General features: G+C 43.7%; 1 protein-coding gene across 2 annotated transcripts in view; it reads left to right on the top strand.

The window, feature by feature from the left end:
• MKK6 (MAP kinase kinase 6) overlaps positions 1–11,988 on the top strand; it is a 39,805-nt gene extending 27,817 nt beyond the window's left edge. For both annotated transcript variants that reach the window (XM_087378225.1, XM_087378217.1), the window contains 2 exons: positions 10,372–10,417; positions 11,405–11,988. In XM_087378225.1, the coding sequence (XP_087234351.1) occupies positions 10,372–10,417; positions 11,405–11,488 (130 nt within the window). In that variant the 3' untranslated portion in view covers positions 11,489–11,988. The remainder of the gene's footprint in view (positions 1–10,371; positions 10,418–11,404) is intronic.
• The last annotated feature ends 6,400 nt before the right edge of the window (positions 11,989–18,388 follow it).

Below are 18,388 nucleotides of genomic sequence, written 5' to 3'. Positions count from 1 at the left end.
TGAGGGGACAAGGGGCAGTGAGAGGTAGGAGGGCTGGGGAGAGAGAGAGAGAGACTCAGGCCGGCATCATAGGCAACCAGCACACGGGCTGGTTGCAGTCTGCAACAGCAGGAATAAAGGGGCTCTAGGCCTCACATAGAGGCACCAGGAGTAGCATTGACTGGCTGCCCAGGGCGCCCTTAAATAAGGGCCTGTGGCTGGCCAAGTCGGCCCAACCAGGGCCACCGACCAGGGCCAACCCTGGTCGGTTTTCTAGGGCCCATGTGGTCGGCCACCAGACAGGGTACCAACCCTGCTGGTCGGTCAACTCAAGGGGCCTGGGCATTGCCTATAAAAGGCCTACTCCTCCATTCATTCCAGCATCCAGTGCTAGAGTGAAAGCCCCTCTCCAAGGCTGTGTTCAGCACTCAGATCTGTAGCAGTTGGTGAGAGAGAGAGTCCATCAATATTCTCCAGCACTTTACTGTGTTTTGTACTGCTCCCTTGGAGCTATTTTTCTGCCCACCATCTGGTGGATGAAAATACTCTCTTTCTCTCTCCGTCCATATTTATTTCTGAGAGAGTGTTTGTTTGCATCTGCGATCATCTATCTGAGTTGAGTGTGTGTAAGAGTTGGAGAGATCTTGGGTGGACGTTTGAGTGATTCATTCCCTCTTGATTTCTAACATGGTATCAGAGCCATAGGCTCTCAACTCTTCTTCATCAAAGCACTCTCTGAAGGAAGGAGTCCCTTGGGAGAAAGGCGATTCTGTTTTCAGCTCAGGCTAGCACAGGAGGTCAGTACATATTTTGCTAGCACGGGAGGTCAGTACATCTTTTTTTTTGCTTCAGTTTTTCAGTTTGCTATTCACCGAGATGGATCAGCGTTCAGAAGCCTCTACACCCATTGCTCGTCCTTCCTCCTTCTCCAGTCATCTTCCTTCTTCATTTATTTCCAATTTTGGTGAAGCTGGAAAGCTCGATGGGACGAACTATCCAATCTGGAAAGTCAAGATCCGAAGCCATCTGTTGGCACGGAAGCTGTGGAAGATAGTGATTGGGACCGAGGAGAAGCCGGAGGACATTGTGGACAAAAGAGGTGAAGTTCTATTTGAAGCAGATGCGGATGAACTCAGTGCATGGGAGGAGAGGGATGCTCAAGCCTTAGCAACGCTAATTGACACGACAGCAGATGCTGTGATTCCTCATATCCAGTTGGCAAAGACGTCTTCAGAGGCGTGGGCCATATTGAAGGAGCTGGATGAAACCGATAATACAGCCCGTATCATTAGTCTTCAGCATCAGCTTTATAATCTTGATATGAATGAGGGTGAGTGTGTGCATGACCATCTGACAAAGGTGAAAGTTGTGCGGGACCAGCTCGCAGCGGTTGGTCAGAAGGTGGACTCGAGTCAATTGGCGTTGCTCACACTCCACAAGTTGCCACGGAGTTTCAAAAGTTTTGTGACTACGGTCACTGCGGGTCAACGGACTAAGCCAATCACCTTTGAGGAGCTTGGCCCACTCCTGCTTCAGGAGGAGGCTCGAGAGAAACTCTTTATGCAAACCAACGAGAAGGCATTAGTGGCCAAAGACAAGCCTGGAAAAGGCAAGCCAAAGGAGTTCAAGAAGTCAGAGAATGCTAACCGAAACAAGAAAATAAAGTGCTTTTACTGTGAAAAGCTTGGCCACTCCGCCAAAGAATGCCGAAAGAAGAAGGCGGATCAGAAGGGGAAGAGAGAAGCCAGGAACAAAGAAGAGCCCAAGAATGATTCTGCCAAAGTGACGATTGGACAGTTGTTTTTTAATCAGTGAACATTGTTCAGCGTATGCAGTTAGTGAAGGAAAAGAGGGTTGGTATGTTGACAGCGGTGTTCTCGTCATGGCTGAGTTCGCCCTTCACCTCCGGAGTGCCGATAGAAACTCAGTACGAAGACTTTGTATAAGTGGATGCTCAAGTATGTGTGGGTGTGTGGATTTGTATGTGTGAGAGCATACTTTTATACTATGGTCTACACCCACTGTTGGGCGATGATGACGTCAGTGGGGATGTCATAGTAGCTAGTCCCTGCTATGCGTGATGGAGCTTATGGTTTTCAATCTTATGAGTGACTATCGTGAGATTGAAACTGCACTATGTTGTGTTTTAAGAGGATGAGTTTGGGAATGTTCCTAAATTCATCTAGGTATGCCCTCTCTTTCTTCCTACTTCTCAACTGCAGCAAATCTAGCTCTCTAAAGAGCCTAGATTCCCTAACCAGCCCAGTCTCACGCGCCCCCACACAGCCAATCACATGAGCAACCCAAGCGTGGGAAGTTATAGGTGAGAAATGATCCATCCTCATATCTCTTGCTGTAAGCATTTCTTATCGCCCACCCTTCTCAAGGAATTCGATTTCCAAACATGTAGCAACCGAGAGAGAGCACACATTCTATGGACGTCTATTTCTTCCACAACTCTCCCAATCATGAGCGGGCATCATCAGCCAACGATTCAGCCCATACATGAGTGGAAATTCATATTTGCAAAAGCAATCTCAAAAAGCATACTTGGAAGACATCTTTTCTGCATACCTCGCGTTGAATTCAATTGTGATATGATGGCTCTGATACCAAATGGCACGACCCCGCAAGATCTGACCCTATCACTAACCTAGAGGCTAGAATCTCGTCCTCAACCCAATCAGAATAATAGCGCAGGCGCCTCGATCCTCTCGACCACCCCCAAGCACGTGGGCTACAGCTCGCCTCATCCATAGGCCCATATCTAACCCAAGCATCTCATACCACCTGATCCTGTCTAGAGGACCGTTGATACACCACCTATGATCCGCCATGTAGATGGCTAGAGTCTCGGCCTCGGTCCAAAGCCCCATCCATAAATTGAGGAGCGCTCAACGGAACTACACAATAGCATTGGCCCTCCCTCTATATAGAAGGAAACCCGCTATAGATAGCACAATGCTATGAATAGCTCCCTCCATATAAAGCGAGCACTATATATGAATCAATCTCTATATATAGCAATCTCGGCTAAAAATAGCCATCCAGCCGTATGCTATCCTGTAACCCACGTTCACCTGCTATCCAACCCTAGGTACACCATGCACATGACACTACCTGCTCCTCCTAGCCCCCTAGTAGCCACACAGGCTGCTGTTTCCCTCCACACAGATCGCGGGCTGCTGCTCTTCCTGCTGTAGGCCATTTGCAGGCATGACCGGCTCCAGGCCCATCGGGCCAGCTCGACACATCTCCAAGGACCTGTTGGAAATAGAGGATAGAATCACTCACTCCTCACACTTCCGATCGCAGCTCAAACAACACTCAAAGAGAAGGGGAAAGAAAGATAGCAAAACTCAGATATATATTCATCCACAGATGTGGGCATACAAAAGCTCAAAGATGAGCATACAACCAGCCACGAGATGCTGGACCAACTCTTGAGTCTACTCCTCTCCCTGTGCGCTTGCCGGTGCAAGGCAGGTCTGTGCAGGCGATGAGAAATGAGGGAGGAGTGGAGCCCTTTTTATAGGAGGGCCTGCTGCCCGCAAAATGGCCGACTAGGCCAGTCGGCTGCAGCCAACTGCACCGACCTCTGAAGGGGCCTAAATGGCCGCCCCTTGGTCGGTTTTAGGGAGCCTCCTAGCCTATATAAGGCCCCATATGTTGGGCCTTTGTGCTGCTGCTGGCTGGTCCTGGTACTGCTGCATATGCCCGCGCATGGTGCTGGCGCAATCCTCCACGCAGGCTGCTGGCGCAATCCTCCACTCAGCCAGGTACCCTCAGCCCTACAGTCTCCTGCCCCTTGTCCCATCCAATCGGGGGCTCACAGGTGGGGCAGTGACATTTCTAACAGGACCCCCCGAGAAATCCACAGGGGCGAATCTGGGAGCACCTGCAAAGAGAAACATCAGCCCTAAAAAATTTGAATTTTTAAATCACAAAAAAGAGAGCGGTAAATGACTTTAAGGGGCTGAAGGACCTGCAAACAGAAACAAAAGGGGAAAAATTCAGATCAGCAAACATGGGTCTCAAGTGAAGAGATTCAAGGCTGCAAGAAGGAGCTAAGACATCAAAACAAAACACCAACAGGAGGCTTTGTAGAAGACACATGGGGCAAACAAGCCCTAGATAATGCCATGGTAGCTCTCTCATCATCAGGGACAGCTCACAAAGCGACAAATGAGGTATTGGTCTGCCTCTAACAAAATATGCCTTGCATTAATTGAGAGGACCGGCAGTTTGGACGCCACCAATGTGGCTCTAATGGCTGAGAAGGCTCATGTAAACAAGACACTCAATGAATTCAAGAAACAAGGAGGAAAAATACAAGTGGAATGGAGGAAAGAAAAGGCAAAGTGTGAAGAGTGGGAAAAGAGAAAGAAGGGTGGGAAACCGAAAGAACCAACCTCCAAGACAAGGTACACACATTAGGAACTGAACTACAGCAAATGAGAGACGCAACAACCTCAAAAGGGGGCTGCAAAGCCATGGAGGAACTTTGAGTAGAAAATGCAACCCTCAAGAGAGAGAGATGGTTGCCATGGCTGCCATGCAGGCCACAATGAATGGCAAACATGCAGAAATTGCACAACAGATTACTAAAGGGAAAGAGGAGATGCTTGAATGGACAGTAGTGGTTAAAAAGGGGGTAGCAGCCCCTAAGAAGGAATTCATTTCTCAGGTTCTCTAGGAAGAGAAAAGGAGGTCCAGCAAAGCTCTGAACGTGTTGGTTAGAGGCTTGACAGTAGGACACGTTGGTTAGAGGCTTGACAGTAGGAGATACTCCATTGGCAGATGCCCAAAGCTTTGTTCACCAAGATGGGTGTCAATCTCTGATGAGACAGCCTGGAGGGTCAATCTCGCATGTGAGAAAGCCTGGAGGGTAGGCAAGGCAGAGACACCCACAAGACCTATAGTGCTGAAACTCTGGACTGCCATGGATAGATCTACTGTCATGAGTATGAGAAGAACTTTAAAAGGAACGAAGATATACTTGGATGATGACCTCACTCTCCTACAGCCGGAACATAGGAGAGAGGGAATGGTACGAGTAATGGCAGCAAGAGAAGCAGGAAAATGGGCTGCCTACAGAGATGGCAAAGTGATCATTAGAGAAAGAGTAGACAGAGGGGAGAAAGAGGATGGGGAATTATGATGGTGTCAAGCCCATGAGACGTGTGCACACACCAGCCTGAAAATGGCAATATAGAATTGAAATGGCACACTATGGTCTGACCCTGGAGGTCTGTCAGAGACATACAGTAATAGAGATATGATCTTCTACAGTGAGACACATGAGAGCCGAGAGAGAGGGCTGCCCACAGTAACAAGATACACATGGGAGTCAGCTCATAGGAGGGAGTTGAGGAGAGATGGCAGACCTCGCCAGCGCCTCTGACACCCTTGTCTCTGTGGTACATGATGCTGCTACCAGATCATTTCCCACGACTTGACCCATGCAGATCCGAGATGGGAAGATGCCCCAAAACCCTTGGTTCGATGACGAGTGTAGAGAGGTGAGAGCCCACCTAATATAGGAGTGGGCATTGTGTCATTTGACACCACCCAAGACACATAAGATCTTTCGACGATTGACATGTCGTAAGAGGCAGGCCTTCCTCACACATAGGATGGACGAGATTGCCAGATCTTTTCAAGGAGGTGACCCGACCAGTGGATGGGAGTTTCTATCATAGGGGAAGTCACCTATTGCCATCACTGATCCAGATGTGTGGCACACGTATGCATGTTCCCTCTACGATTCCGAGGAGCAGACACCACCGGAGATGACTTCTATGCCCATGCCCACTACTTGCCACTTGTTCACCACACGGAATGCACGGGCAGCACTTCGCAGATTACACAATTGAAAAGCGCATGACCATGAGGGCCTACGGACCGAGCACTTTGCACATGGACACGAGGTCCTAGCTCTGGTCCTAACACAAATGTTCAATCGGGCTGTGCACCACGTTCTCCCACCTGCTTGGAGCACTACCATTATTGTATCGATACACAAAGCTGGAGACCCTATGGAGACTAGGAACTACTGTACCCTCATGATCGGTCATACTTTGGCCAAGATTTATGGATCAGTTTTAGAGAGGGAGCTCAGCAGCCACACAGAGGCTCGTGAACAGTGTGCATTAGGGCAGGTAGGATTTCGGAGACAACACTCTACCCGTGATCACATTTTCACTGTGAGGGCTATCATTGAGGAGGCGAGGTCCAAACCAGAAGATCTACACATGCTTTGTAGACTTTCGGAAGGCTTTTAACATTGTCCCACGGTCCCGCATGATCAAGAAACTGCATGAGCTACAGATTCCAGAGACACTGATATGGGGGATCATGACCCTGTACGAGTCAGTCATAGGCAGAGTTCGCGTTCTAGGTGGTCTATCGGATTGGGTCGAGAGCACAATCGGAGTGAAGCAGGGCTGCCCCTCTCACTGACCCTCTTTGGGCTTTACATTGATGAGATCACTTCCTTCATAGACCGCGTGGGAGGTGAATCCGATCTCATGATACATATAGTGCTATACGCCGATGACATGGTCCTTATCTCCTTTTAGCAGAGGGGTTGTAGAGACACTTGGATGCCCTAGAGGTGTTCTGCAGAGAGAGAGACCTAACAGTCAACCTTGGGAAGACCAAGGTTATGGTCTTCAATACCTCACATGCAGTGCTCTGTCGACTCAGCTTTACTTATCGAGATGAGCCCGTGGAGATAGTGCAGTCCTACACCTATTTAGGAGCAGTCTTCACAGGACCCCTTTTCACTATGACACATGCAGCCCATGCACAACTCACATGGGAGCGAGGTACTCTAGCCCGATTGGAGAGATAGTGCTTCTAGGCACACTTTCAGGATCCACCGACAAAGTGCTAGTTCTTCGATACACTAGTGCGGCCGACTGCCATGTATGCAGCATCCTTCTGGGGATGCGACCTACCGATAGCAGAGTGCAGGAGATTTGGGCGGCTACATCTCCCCTGACTCCACCAATAAGAACTTGGCTATGGGCTGATCTATAGAGAGTTGACACCCTTGTGATCCGTGCATATGTGAATCCAAAGCGAGCGAGGGTATTCTCTAGAAATCCCTAGTCTACTCTGTCATAAGCTTCTCAAAGTCTAGGAGTAGAATGGCAAGCCTATGGCCATTATGCATGACCCAGTCAAAAGCCTCCCAAAATGAGAAGATGTTATCGATGATGCTCCTATCATGCACAAATCCCATCTGCGTATCATGTAGAAGATTTGGTAGAAAGGGCTGCAGACGTAGGCTGATTGCTTTTGCTAAGATTTTGTACAAAGTTATCGGTCTCCACTGAGACACTAAAATTCATGCAACCCCCTTTTGGAATAAGATGAATGAGGCCCTTGTGACTATTGGATCTAGGATGATTCAGAGTAAGCCCTTAGTCCCGCATGAGATAGTACAAGTAGAGTTCGCCATGACATCACTACAGACTGGTGCCATCTTCCAAAGAGTGAGATTCATTCATAGAGTCTAGGACTTACCCCAGAGGAGTATGACTAGCTGAGAGCGGGGCGGACACATGGTATGCATGTATATTCACATGGTTTGCTAGACACGGGATTCAGATGGATAGGCTCCCTCCCTCAGTACAGTATCGATGCACCCTCTGAGTCGATTCCACGAGATGAGATTAACCATATCATATGGTTAGACCTCCTCCAGCTCCACACATCTCGGGCTTGGGAGGGAGATCATGAGCTTCCCACCAAGACCTAGTTCTACCACGACCATTTTTTGAGAATCTCGGAGAGGGATTCATCATCAGACCCCAGTATCTCGAGGACAGGGGAGTCTCACACACACTAAGGATCACCATTAGGCAGATGCGGGTTTCATTCCATCGGCTGAGGATTCAGACGGGGAGAGCAGAACGTATATCGAGAGAGCAACGGATCTGCATGTTATGCACTCTAGGAGAGATTGAGATAGAGGAGCACTTTCTTTGCCCCTACCCAGCCTACTACGAGATCCGGTGGCGATACTACTGTCTTTATCAGGATGGGAGTGGGTTCAGTTCACTGTCACAATTGTTCCACTTCCATGACCAGGTTTGCATCGGGCTCTATCTACTTGAGGTGCGCCGCCATAGGGAGACCTTGCTACGACAAATAAGGGAGCAGCAGAGGAGAGGATTAGACCACAGGATCCAGAGGCTGACCAGACACTGCGGCATGTCACAGATTTCTATGCATTTGAGTCAGCTCTAGGATATAGTGGGGTGGAAGAGGAGCCATCAGATATGCGGGCGTTATGGATTGCTGAGAGAGGATAGTAGAGGCTACTGGGTTTCGATTTTGAGATCCTGTCCCAGTCCTTGCTCTCTTCTAACTTAATATAGCACATGATATGACACGACATGACATGATATGATACGACATGTTTTGTATTTGATTTTTCTTGAGCTATTGAGCTCTTTATTTCAGCATAGTATCAATAAGGGCCTTAGCGCACCCTTCGCTCCAGCCCTTTGTGGCTTGTACGAGTTTTTACCCTTTTGGTGTTTTCCACACTTTGTTCCATAGGCCCACGAGGCCTCACGCAGACGTTAATATATCTTTCTTTCTTTCTCTCTCTCTCTCTCTTAGAGAGTGTCGTAGTTGTAGCACTTGAGCTTGGAGCTCCATCACATTTGCTACCTAAATGGCCCAACCATCGTAGGGGGCTCTTCAGCCATTGCTAGATCACTGCTACGGCTTGCTGCACCTTCTCCTCTTGTTGTGCCTGAGCCTGTAGTGGACTCCTGAACCTGTCTGGAGACGGGGGGTGGGTCCGAAGGATAGGGTCTACTGGAAAATCAAAGAAAACAGTCCCCTCAAGCATTTGTGGTCAACCTGTGGGGGCTCCCTCAGCCTACTACTCTTGAGTCGTGGGAACTGCCGAGGGTCTCACACTTTGTAGCCGATGGCTTGCTCACCATCTGCGGTTCTTCGCAGATCAGTCAAATCAGGGCTGCATGGAGATAGATGGGCCTGTTTTTGGTGACATAACACCTCCGAGAGGTCCTCAGCTGGGTGACACTTTCCAGCAAAAGCACCACTCTTGGAGCCTGTTTCGAGTCATTTTTGGAGCTGGTCGCATGGGTTTTTGTTGCTGGCACGCATTCCAAAACAGGCTGCCCTGTTTTGAGTGCTCCTGGAGCTGATCTTGGGCCTGGGCACAGTTTTTGCTGCTACAGCACACAGTTCTAGGCTGGGCACACCTTTTTTTTGCATGCAGCTCCTGTTTTGAAGTGATATTCAGCCCTGTTTTGGCATATACTTGCTGCACCATTTTCAGTTGTAAAACACTCAGCCACAGGTCGTTTTTGACCAAAACAGCAAACAAACCATCACAATTTTTGCAAGTACAGGCCTGATTTATTCAGTTCATGCATTGGCAGTTGTGCTGCCCCAAAATAAGAGATTTTCTGGTCTGTTTTTGTGACATTTTTGTCACATATCGAGGTGTATTTACTGACCTATATCAGGGATACTCACTGGGTAAGGGATCAGAATTTTTTCCTTGCATTTGGACCCTCCTTTGCTCGCATTTGTTGGCCCTCGTGCCACTGGGTTTTGGCTTTTCAGGTAAACGAGTTTTCAATGGGGTAAAGTGCATTTTTGAGCAAAGCATTGGCTAGTTTGGGCAGAGATTTATCAATGTGCAATACACTTCCCAGTAAGGGAAACTTATCCATCGAGGCCATGAGGGATGCCAGTTATAACACCTCTATATCTGTCCTGCTTACCCTCTCAGTTGTTGTTATGAAAGGCAGATTAGAGATTCCAGTTTCAGCCCAAAATTTTGAGAGGCCACGTTTGGCATTTGGGATATGTTATTGAGACAGCTTTACAAGCTGACCCCCCACCTGCTGATTTTGAACTTAAAGGCCCAAATATGAAAAAGGAGGGGGATCATCTACTTGAAAGAGAGCCTTGATGATGGTCATTTTCACAGCTTCTGAGAATATTGGTCAGGATCAGTAGAATTGAGGAAATGAGGCAACTCAAGATTGGGGGAAGCAGGGTCTGTCTTGATGAATGTGGAAGGGCAGTGAGGTGGTGCTTGGCAGAAGAGGGAGAAAGGTGACTGCAGAAGTAGGTATTTGGGCATGTCTCAAGCACGTTAGGCAAAGCAGGAGGGTTCTGGCAGTCAGGTCGTCTTTTAATTGATGTGCAAGATGAGGATGCTTTTTTTGTAATTGATGTGCAAGATGAGGATGCTTTTTTTGCAAGATTTCTATTGATGTTGGTAATGTTGCTTGAAATTTCAATGGTAATGTAATCATGTCCCTCATATTCTCGGTAGTGGATTTGATGTTTGTAGAAACATCCTCATTCGGATTTTCTTGCTTGCAACAGTATCCAGAAGGAACCCAAGAACAGGCTATCAGTTGGAGAACTGCTGGTTACTCTCTCTCTCTCTCTCTCTCTCTCTCTCTCTCTGCTCGCGTGTGCATGCATGTGTGTTTTTCTGTCTAGCTAGTAGCTAAGCATGTATGCTCTCTCTCTCTCTCTCTCTCTCTCTCTCTTGCACGCATGTGTTTTTCTGTATAGTTAAGCATGTATGGTGCCGGAGTGACTGCATATGCAGGTGTATAGTGCCTCTGAATACATGTGAAATCTGTATGAAGGGAACTTTCTGCCATCTGTTAAAACTTATAATTACAAGTGGAGGATGAGCATGGCTAAAAGAACAATAGGGATAGGAAATATACAACTCACTTGGAAATACTGCAATCAAAACTGAACTTCTTGCCATGTAGTCCTTCTGAAAGCTGAGGCTTCGTTTTTATCCCCAAGCTTGTTTGTAGGATAGCCTGTGAGAGGCACAAGCCTTTTAATGTCCGAGTTTGGGTCAGTGTCACAAGAAACGTTTCTAGATTTTGGCAGGCGTTTCGCCTAGAAACACATTAAAATACTGTAATTTATGTATATTATATATATTTCATAAATAATACTGCATCTAGGCTTTAGCAAGGAAGGGTAGAATAGAGGGTTTAGCAAGGGAGTAGGGTAGAGGGCTTAGCAAGGGGATAGATGGCTTAGGCAGCAGGCTGGAGCATGGAGTGGAGGCTGGAGTAGAGGGCTTAGGCTGGGTAGAGTAGAGTTTGCTGGCAGCAGAGCAAGCAAGGGAGAGGCGAATTGAATCGGCGCAGAAAAACAGTATAAAGAATATATTTTGTACCCAGAACGTTTCACCCTAAATGCAACGTTTCGCACGTTTCTAAGAAAAGTTTCAGGCAGAAACATTTCTACACGTTTCGGATGCCTGAAACATGTTTTCTGGTCACACTGGATTGGGTTACATGTCATTCTGGAGCATTCTTTTTGCTGTTTAGAGGCTACATGTATGGAAACAGAGCTTAAATAATTTGTATTTCTTGTGTATCAGAATCATCCATTCATCAAGAAGTACGAGAGTCAAGGCAACAACCTGCTAGCAAATTATATCAGGGATTGGTCACCTATTGCCTAAACATCGTGTCAAGATATTGTAGCATAATTTCTGAAAGCTGTTTAGGACTTCCATTTGTCAATGGTTTTCATGATAATTTTTGGAGTACTTCAGTGTGATATGGCAGGACTGTGCCATTCTTTATACCTCATTGTATGTGCTTGTCGTTCTTGCTCATACCACTTGTTTAAGTTGCAAGGAGTGATTTAGCTGGAAATGGTCCTTTCGCTTTATATTACAGAATCGTGTTTATCCTATAGACATGAGTAAGGCATCTTTGACTCTGATTTCTTTTACTTTGTAATAAGGATGTGGTATTATTAAAGCTAGCTTGCCAGGATGTGAAGTTTTTAAGAACACTACAAGAAATCTTCTGAGGCTCATTTGCTCCTTGTAAGCTGGCCCAGTATGTTGTTCCAGTGCTGTTGTTGCACATGTACAGGTTGACTATGGGGACACGTTGTAACACTGGAACTTGAGAAAGAGGAGTTGTGGATGTGATTAAATATCTTAGTTTTATAGTGCGAGAGTTAGGAGAGGCACGGGTGAGAGGTGAGAGAAGTTCAATAACATGCCCCAGGCCCTTCTGATTAAATTTAGTTTCTACATTGCCCTAGTTGTTTTTACGTGTTATACATAGGTAGTTAAGATTACATTTTTTGTCTTTATGGTACGTTGACAGGGCAAAGTCGATTGTATGTATTTGTGCATGAATACTAAGTATTTCATGTAGAATTGTAAAAATGAACAGTTTATGGATCTGTTTGTACATGATAATCTACCAAATCAATGATACATGCATGAATATTGCCCGGGAATATGGATCTGTTTGATGTACAACATCTTATGTGAAGGGATTTCTCGAGGGCAATGCTTCCTTTTGTGTGTAACAATGCTATGATGCATGTAAGGAAGACTTTGAAAATTTGAAAGCCAAAACCCCAACTCACCAAAGGGAATGCTAGTGTTTATTTGTAACTATCGAATTGTTACAAGTGTCAATTGCCAATTGGTTGAGCATGCAATTTCACAATCCTTACAGTTCAGATGATACTAGACCAAACGACCCTATGAGAGCTTGCTGGATTGCATAATTGATAGTGTGCTTAAGGCAAGCAAAGTCTTAGGGTTAAATCGTGTAGTATCTCATTGTCATGTATCGTTTGCCTAAGACACGAGTACAAGGCCTTTGTACCTATAAACAACGCACTTCCTCCTGCTAGGAGAATGCTTAAGCAAGCTAGAAAGATATCTCTGATAGTAATGGCTTGATCTATCCAAGTTCATGTGCTAGTACATTGTACCAAAATCCTATGAGATGAGAGTTCATATGTAATATCTAGACAAAATGGGATGTCTTGACGAAAATGGGTAATGATGTATACTTATTGGACTCTAGCTATGCCATTCCATCATGACCCTCTATGATGAGTTGCTTGTATGCAAACATAGGTGCCACCCTTAGACACTTCTCTTGGCCTAGAGCAAATCCAACTAGGCCTCCAGTAATATGCGTTGTGCTTGTTAATGTGCTAGTGTGGAGAGCTAGAGTCAGTCCTCTTGAGTTACAACACATGCAAGTTTCATTATGATGTCTTGTGTCTTTCCGTAGCCTCTCGTTGTGTGCGTGATGCCTTGCTCCTATGTTCCATCTACCTCCCAAAAATGAAGTGTATATAAAAAACTTGGCAAAGCATAATAGTGTCGCCATGGTTGTCAACTTTTCCATACCTCGAAAAGAAATACTAGTTTGCTTTATAGATTTAATAATGGCCTTTGTAACAAGCCTATTGTAATACTTCCAAATGGGTTTGCTTGTGTATGATCCTTCACTTGCAAGTTTCCATTTCAAGTAGGATCCTAAAAATTCTATTTGAGTAGATCATCGTGTCTTCTAGCTCTCTCTCCCTCTCTCTCTTTCTCCTCTTCTCATTCCTTCTCAACTATGGACTTTTTTCCTTGATGCACCCAACATTCCTTTCTAGATATATCCCTTGGGAAAGTCACATTATGTAGTGGGTGTGAGATGTAATGCAAATTACAACACAAATTGTGAAAGAAGATTGATTGAAGTAGGTGAAGTTGAATAACGAGGTTCATTGTACTTTACATTGGCTTGATAATTGTAAGGTCTCATGCATTTAATTGCAATCCAAGTTGCTTTAACTCTCCTTCCTACATAATGATAGTCAATGGCATCAATGGCATTTTACATTTAAGACTTTGTATCTCAAGCACCCCTTAGAATTACCCTTGGATTTGTCCCAATTCTCCAAAGGTACAAACCCAAGTGGGTATCCAAACGCAAGTGTTGACTTCATAGTTGACATTTATAGCTCACAAGTTGGTGGAGGATTGAATTGAGAAGTTGGAAACTTTTTTGGGTAAGATGGATAGATAGACATACGTTTAAATTGAATGAGGAATTGTTTGAGATTTAAAAAGATTGTTAGAAGGAATTGCCACGATATTCACAAAAGGACTAACTAGTTAATAGTCATTTAATAATTAACCCTTTGTAAGACAACAAAAACAAATAAATGGTGAGGAAGACAAACCATTTGAATGAGTGTCCTCAAGAACTCTAAACATGAGCTTGAAACCTGTGGAATAGTATCCAAATCATTGATGAAATTTGAAATGATGAACAAAAATTGAACCATAGAGCATGTAGAAAAGGAGCTTCCATATTAGGAACTTCATGTGAAAAAGTTGCCTTATAATTCAAAGGCCTCCCATAGTATTTCTTAAATGAAGAAGGTAATAACGGGAACCATATTGGGATTAAAAGGAAAGGGTGCGTCCTACTTCATGAACTTAGTAGAACGATCCCCCATAAAAGCCTTAAAAAGTTAATCGAATTGATAGTTTCCCATGGAATAAATAAATTCTAAGGTTATCGGCATTCTGAAACAACTTTGTGGCTTTGTCAAGTCGAGCTTGCACATTGCACAAATGATAGAAACGGGTGGTAAAAATAGCATAATAGTGGGCCGGCCTTCATCTTACAAGAGTAATGTATCCCACTCAGTTAGTAACTAACTTGCATGTGCCTTGATAAAGATTGCACATATTAATGCTAATGGTTCTATATTGGGCTTCTACCAAAAAATAGTAAATTGTAATTAATACTATATACAATTGCATCTTTGGCAAGAACATTGAAACAATTGCACTTTGAAATAATAAGGCCCTTAGAACACCTCAAAGACAATAAGCTCTTTGGTATAGTAATGTTGAAACGGCTAGAGACTGTTCAAAAATAGTATATCAACTTTGAGGGGATAGGTAAAATAGTGGCTAGTAGATAATGCCAATAGAAGCCAAGCTTTCTTGACCTCATCATGGTGGGGATAACTAGTTGGATATACCTAGAATGAATTAGCCTAGAAATACCATCAAAGATCAAGAGCCTTTTGAACTCTTATCACAAAAATCATATTTGGAAGTGCCTGGGCTTCTAAGGTGTATGCACTCAAACAACTACAGATTTAAACATGTGCATCAATGCCGTGTTGGCATTTTAAAGCTCTTTTTTTGCCATTCAAGGCTATGAGTTGGTCCTTGAGCTCACGAATTTGCAATGAGCATCATCGTTGGATACTCCTATCAACTAAGTGTCCATGGCCAATGTCTCATCATTCATTTGTAGCTACCCTTAGGGCTAGATTATAAGCAATGATAGCTTGGCTCATCACCTTGTCAAGCACATTCAGACTACAACATCTTGTACTTTTGCTCCCATTGTTTCATAGCAACATGCCATTCATCACAAACACATATCAACAAAACCAAAGAAAGTTGAATTCTTGTATAATAAGTTCCATTAGGCTAATTTACCATTCAAAGTGGGTTTATTTACTACATAAAGTAGTGCTTGATGATTCACAAGAAACCAAAAGAAGCTACCTAATCAATAGTGCTAGAATGAGGACATTTGAATAACTTGTTTCCACTATGCCAACCATTGTCTTTTGTCAATTGCATCAAAATATTGTCAATGGCAATATTCGAGGCATCTATGACATGGAACTCCAACGACAATTTGACTACGTTTATATTGGGTCCAAGACACTATCCTCTTAGCCATGAATCCACTCAAATGGAAATCTTATTGGTCAATTGGTACAACAGGTGAACCACATGTGCTAGTAAGGACAAAGAAGCTAGCTATACAATCTCACATCCCCTAGGAGCTTGCAAAGTTCTCCCAAATTTTGGGGATATCGCAAACTCTAGTTGACTTTGATCTTTTTTTCATCTATTGTGATTTTGGATGCAAATCCCACATAGCCAAGGAGTATACCTCTCTTCACTACAAAAGCACACGTTTCCAAATTCAAGCTTAATTTGGGTGTCGACAATTGGCCAAAGATTGTCCCAATCTTTGTATATTCCTTCTTGGTCTCTTAGAGACTATCGTTGTCCAAGGTTACCCACATGGAAAGTGCCAAAACATCATCAAAATTTTATTGAACTATGCATTGAGAAGCAACAAGAGCGGCCGGTCTTCATCCCAAGCACATTGACAAAAGAAGTCTTCCCCTTGTCATTAGGGGCCATATGGACGTGATATTGTCACCACTAAAGCAATTCAAAAAGGAAAAATCTCGTGCTCAGCAAGCGCATCCAACACAATATCCATGAGCGACAAATAGTTTTGGTTTACCTTTTAGGTTTCAAAAATCCACACAAACTCGTAATCTTTTATTCTTCTTAGGCACAATTAAAATAGGCAACGACCATGTGACTATATCAATAGGGTAAAACCATGGCTATGATGATGCATAATTAGGCAAACAATAAGATCACAATTAAGAAGGGGAAGAAGAATATAGGTTTCTAGATGGGCGAAGCAAGAGCTACTCGACCCCTATATGTCAAAGGGATAAATTGAATTGAAGGGATGGATGATGAAGAGGAGGATGCAATTGTGCGTAAGAATCCTTCATTAGTTTCAATTTTTTAAATTGTTGTGTTGAAGATCAACAACTGTTATTAGATTTGAGCTATGTCAACAACATTTGAACAAGATGTATGTGGAGTTGTTTAGGTCTAAGGAAAGGCTAATGTGGAGGACCTCAATGACCGAATAGAGTTGATCACCATGGATAAATTAGAATCCATTGGGTAAAGAAAGATTTCCTAATGGATTTAATCTAAGTGATTACATAGATCCTAAAGTGGTCCATCTTAGTGTGGACTTGAGACCTAAATTTAAGAATAAAATGATCCAACTTCTACAATCCTATGAGGATGTTTTTACATAGAGTTATGAAAACATGAATGGTATTATCAACTCGTTCAACAAGCATCAAATCAATGCAAATGGTATCATCAACGCATTCAACAAGCATCAAATCAATGCGAAATAAATGGAATCAAATATGATCTAGATATTTCTTCCATATTTAAAGCAATGAACACCATGTAAAAGGTCATACTTACCATCTGAATCTCTAAGCCCTATACCCAATGCAACCTGTTTGACCACACAATGTTGGTTGGTGGAAAACAAAGATCGCCTCATATTTGTGATCACCAACTCCTTTCGAGTCATATTAGAGAGTATGTTGATTCTTGAACTTCCGTCACAAGGACTACTTGGGTTAAGTTTTGCCCTTGGATCTAGATGATCACTTTTAGAATGACCTCGTCCTAATTCTTGGGGGGTTGGACTTGGTAAGCATGACTCCTTCGTAGCTCTACCATAATTTGGGAATTCCAAAAGTTAGACTCTTCTTGCTCTTGTTCCACAGGGGCTTAGAATCCTCCTCAATCTATCATATTACTTCTTCCTTATAATTGGGTACAACTCCCACCCATGGTCATATTAATTTTCATAGTTTGCAGGTCTTCCTGGAGAATATACTCTAATGTGGCTTTCCATAGTGAATTCTCAAGAGATGACAAGACGAGGGAAGTTCAGGTTTTGAAAAGAGGTGTTTCGGCACTTTTGGCATTAGAATAGGTGATTTGGATTCTAGCTCTATCGATCCACTTGGGCTAGATCTTGAATTCTCTGATCCTTTATCTTGAGGCATAGTACCTTGTTCTAAATTATTCAGAGGAGATGACAATCTCCTCCTGCTTAACTTTGTATTTGTCTCGATTTATGGATTCCCTTTTTCATAATAACTATCTTTGAGTAAGGTGAATGAGACTTTCTACTTTTGGGATTACAACCAAGTCACCAAGAGTGCCCCATTAGAACCAAATCCATTTTCAAGGGTTCAACTACTACCATGTTGCTTTTGGGCTCCTTAGATGCATCTCATTCCTTAAACTTGCCTAGCAGTTCTTGAAGTTCTACTTGATGTTTTAACCATAAGGGATTTTCATATAGGCAATGTCCACTCAAATTAGTGGCTTATGATGGTCCACCAAATGTCTATCGAGGCATACTGGCATTAAATTGATTTTACAGGTTTATGACCTTAGTTGAGAGTTTATTGCCCTTTGACCCCCAATCATTTTCATTGTAAAAACACTTTTTGTGTTTTTTTGGATAGTTGCATAGATGGCACATTGCTAGTATTCAACTTGCATTCTTCTCTATTATGCCCTCTTTTCTACATTTTCCACACCATACATTGGGTCAACATTTGAAATTGCTTTCCATGCCTCCTTGCCTATTTCCAAAGGCCTCCATAATTAGGTCACCAACTTCATATTGACCTTTTTTAAAAACTTCTTCTCATCCTCGAGGACTCTTTCTTTGTTTTCATTTCTAATTCATGAGTCTTTCTATCTTATTTCTCTTCTTTTCCTCCCTTTCTATTTAAAATACATTAAATTTTATATATATTCATTACTATGAGGATATTTTTGAACTTTCCCCATGATTTGAGCACGACTAGTTTATTAATAGTTCCTTATTGAGACAATGGTCTTTTTTCACTTGATTTGTAAGGGCTTAGA

The sequence above is a fragment of the Dipteris shenzhenensis genome, chromosome 1 (assembly GCF_047967505.1).
Source record: "Dipteris shenzhenensis isolate YYH24624 ecotype China chromosome 1, Dip_SZ_1.0, whole genome shotgun sequence".
Taxonomy (NCBI): Eukaryota; Viridiplantae; Streptophyta; class Polypodiopsida; order Gleicheniales; family Dipteridaceae; genus Dipteris; species Dipteris shenzhenensis.
This window is presented reverse-complemented; position numbering and strand designations above follow the sequence as displayed.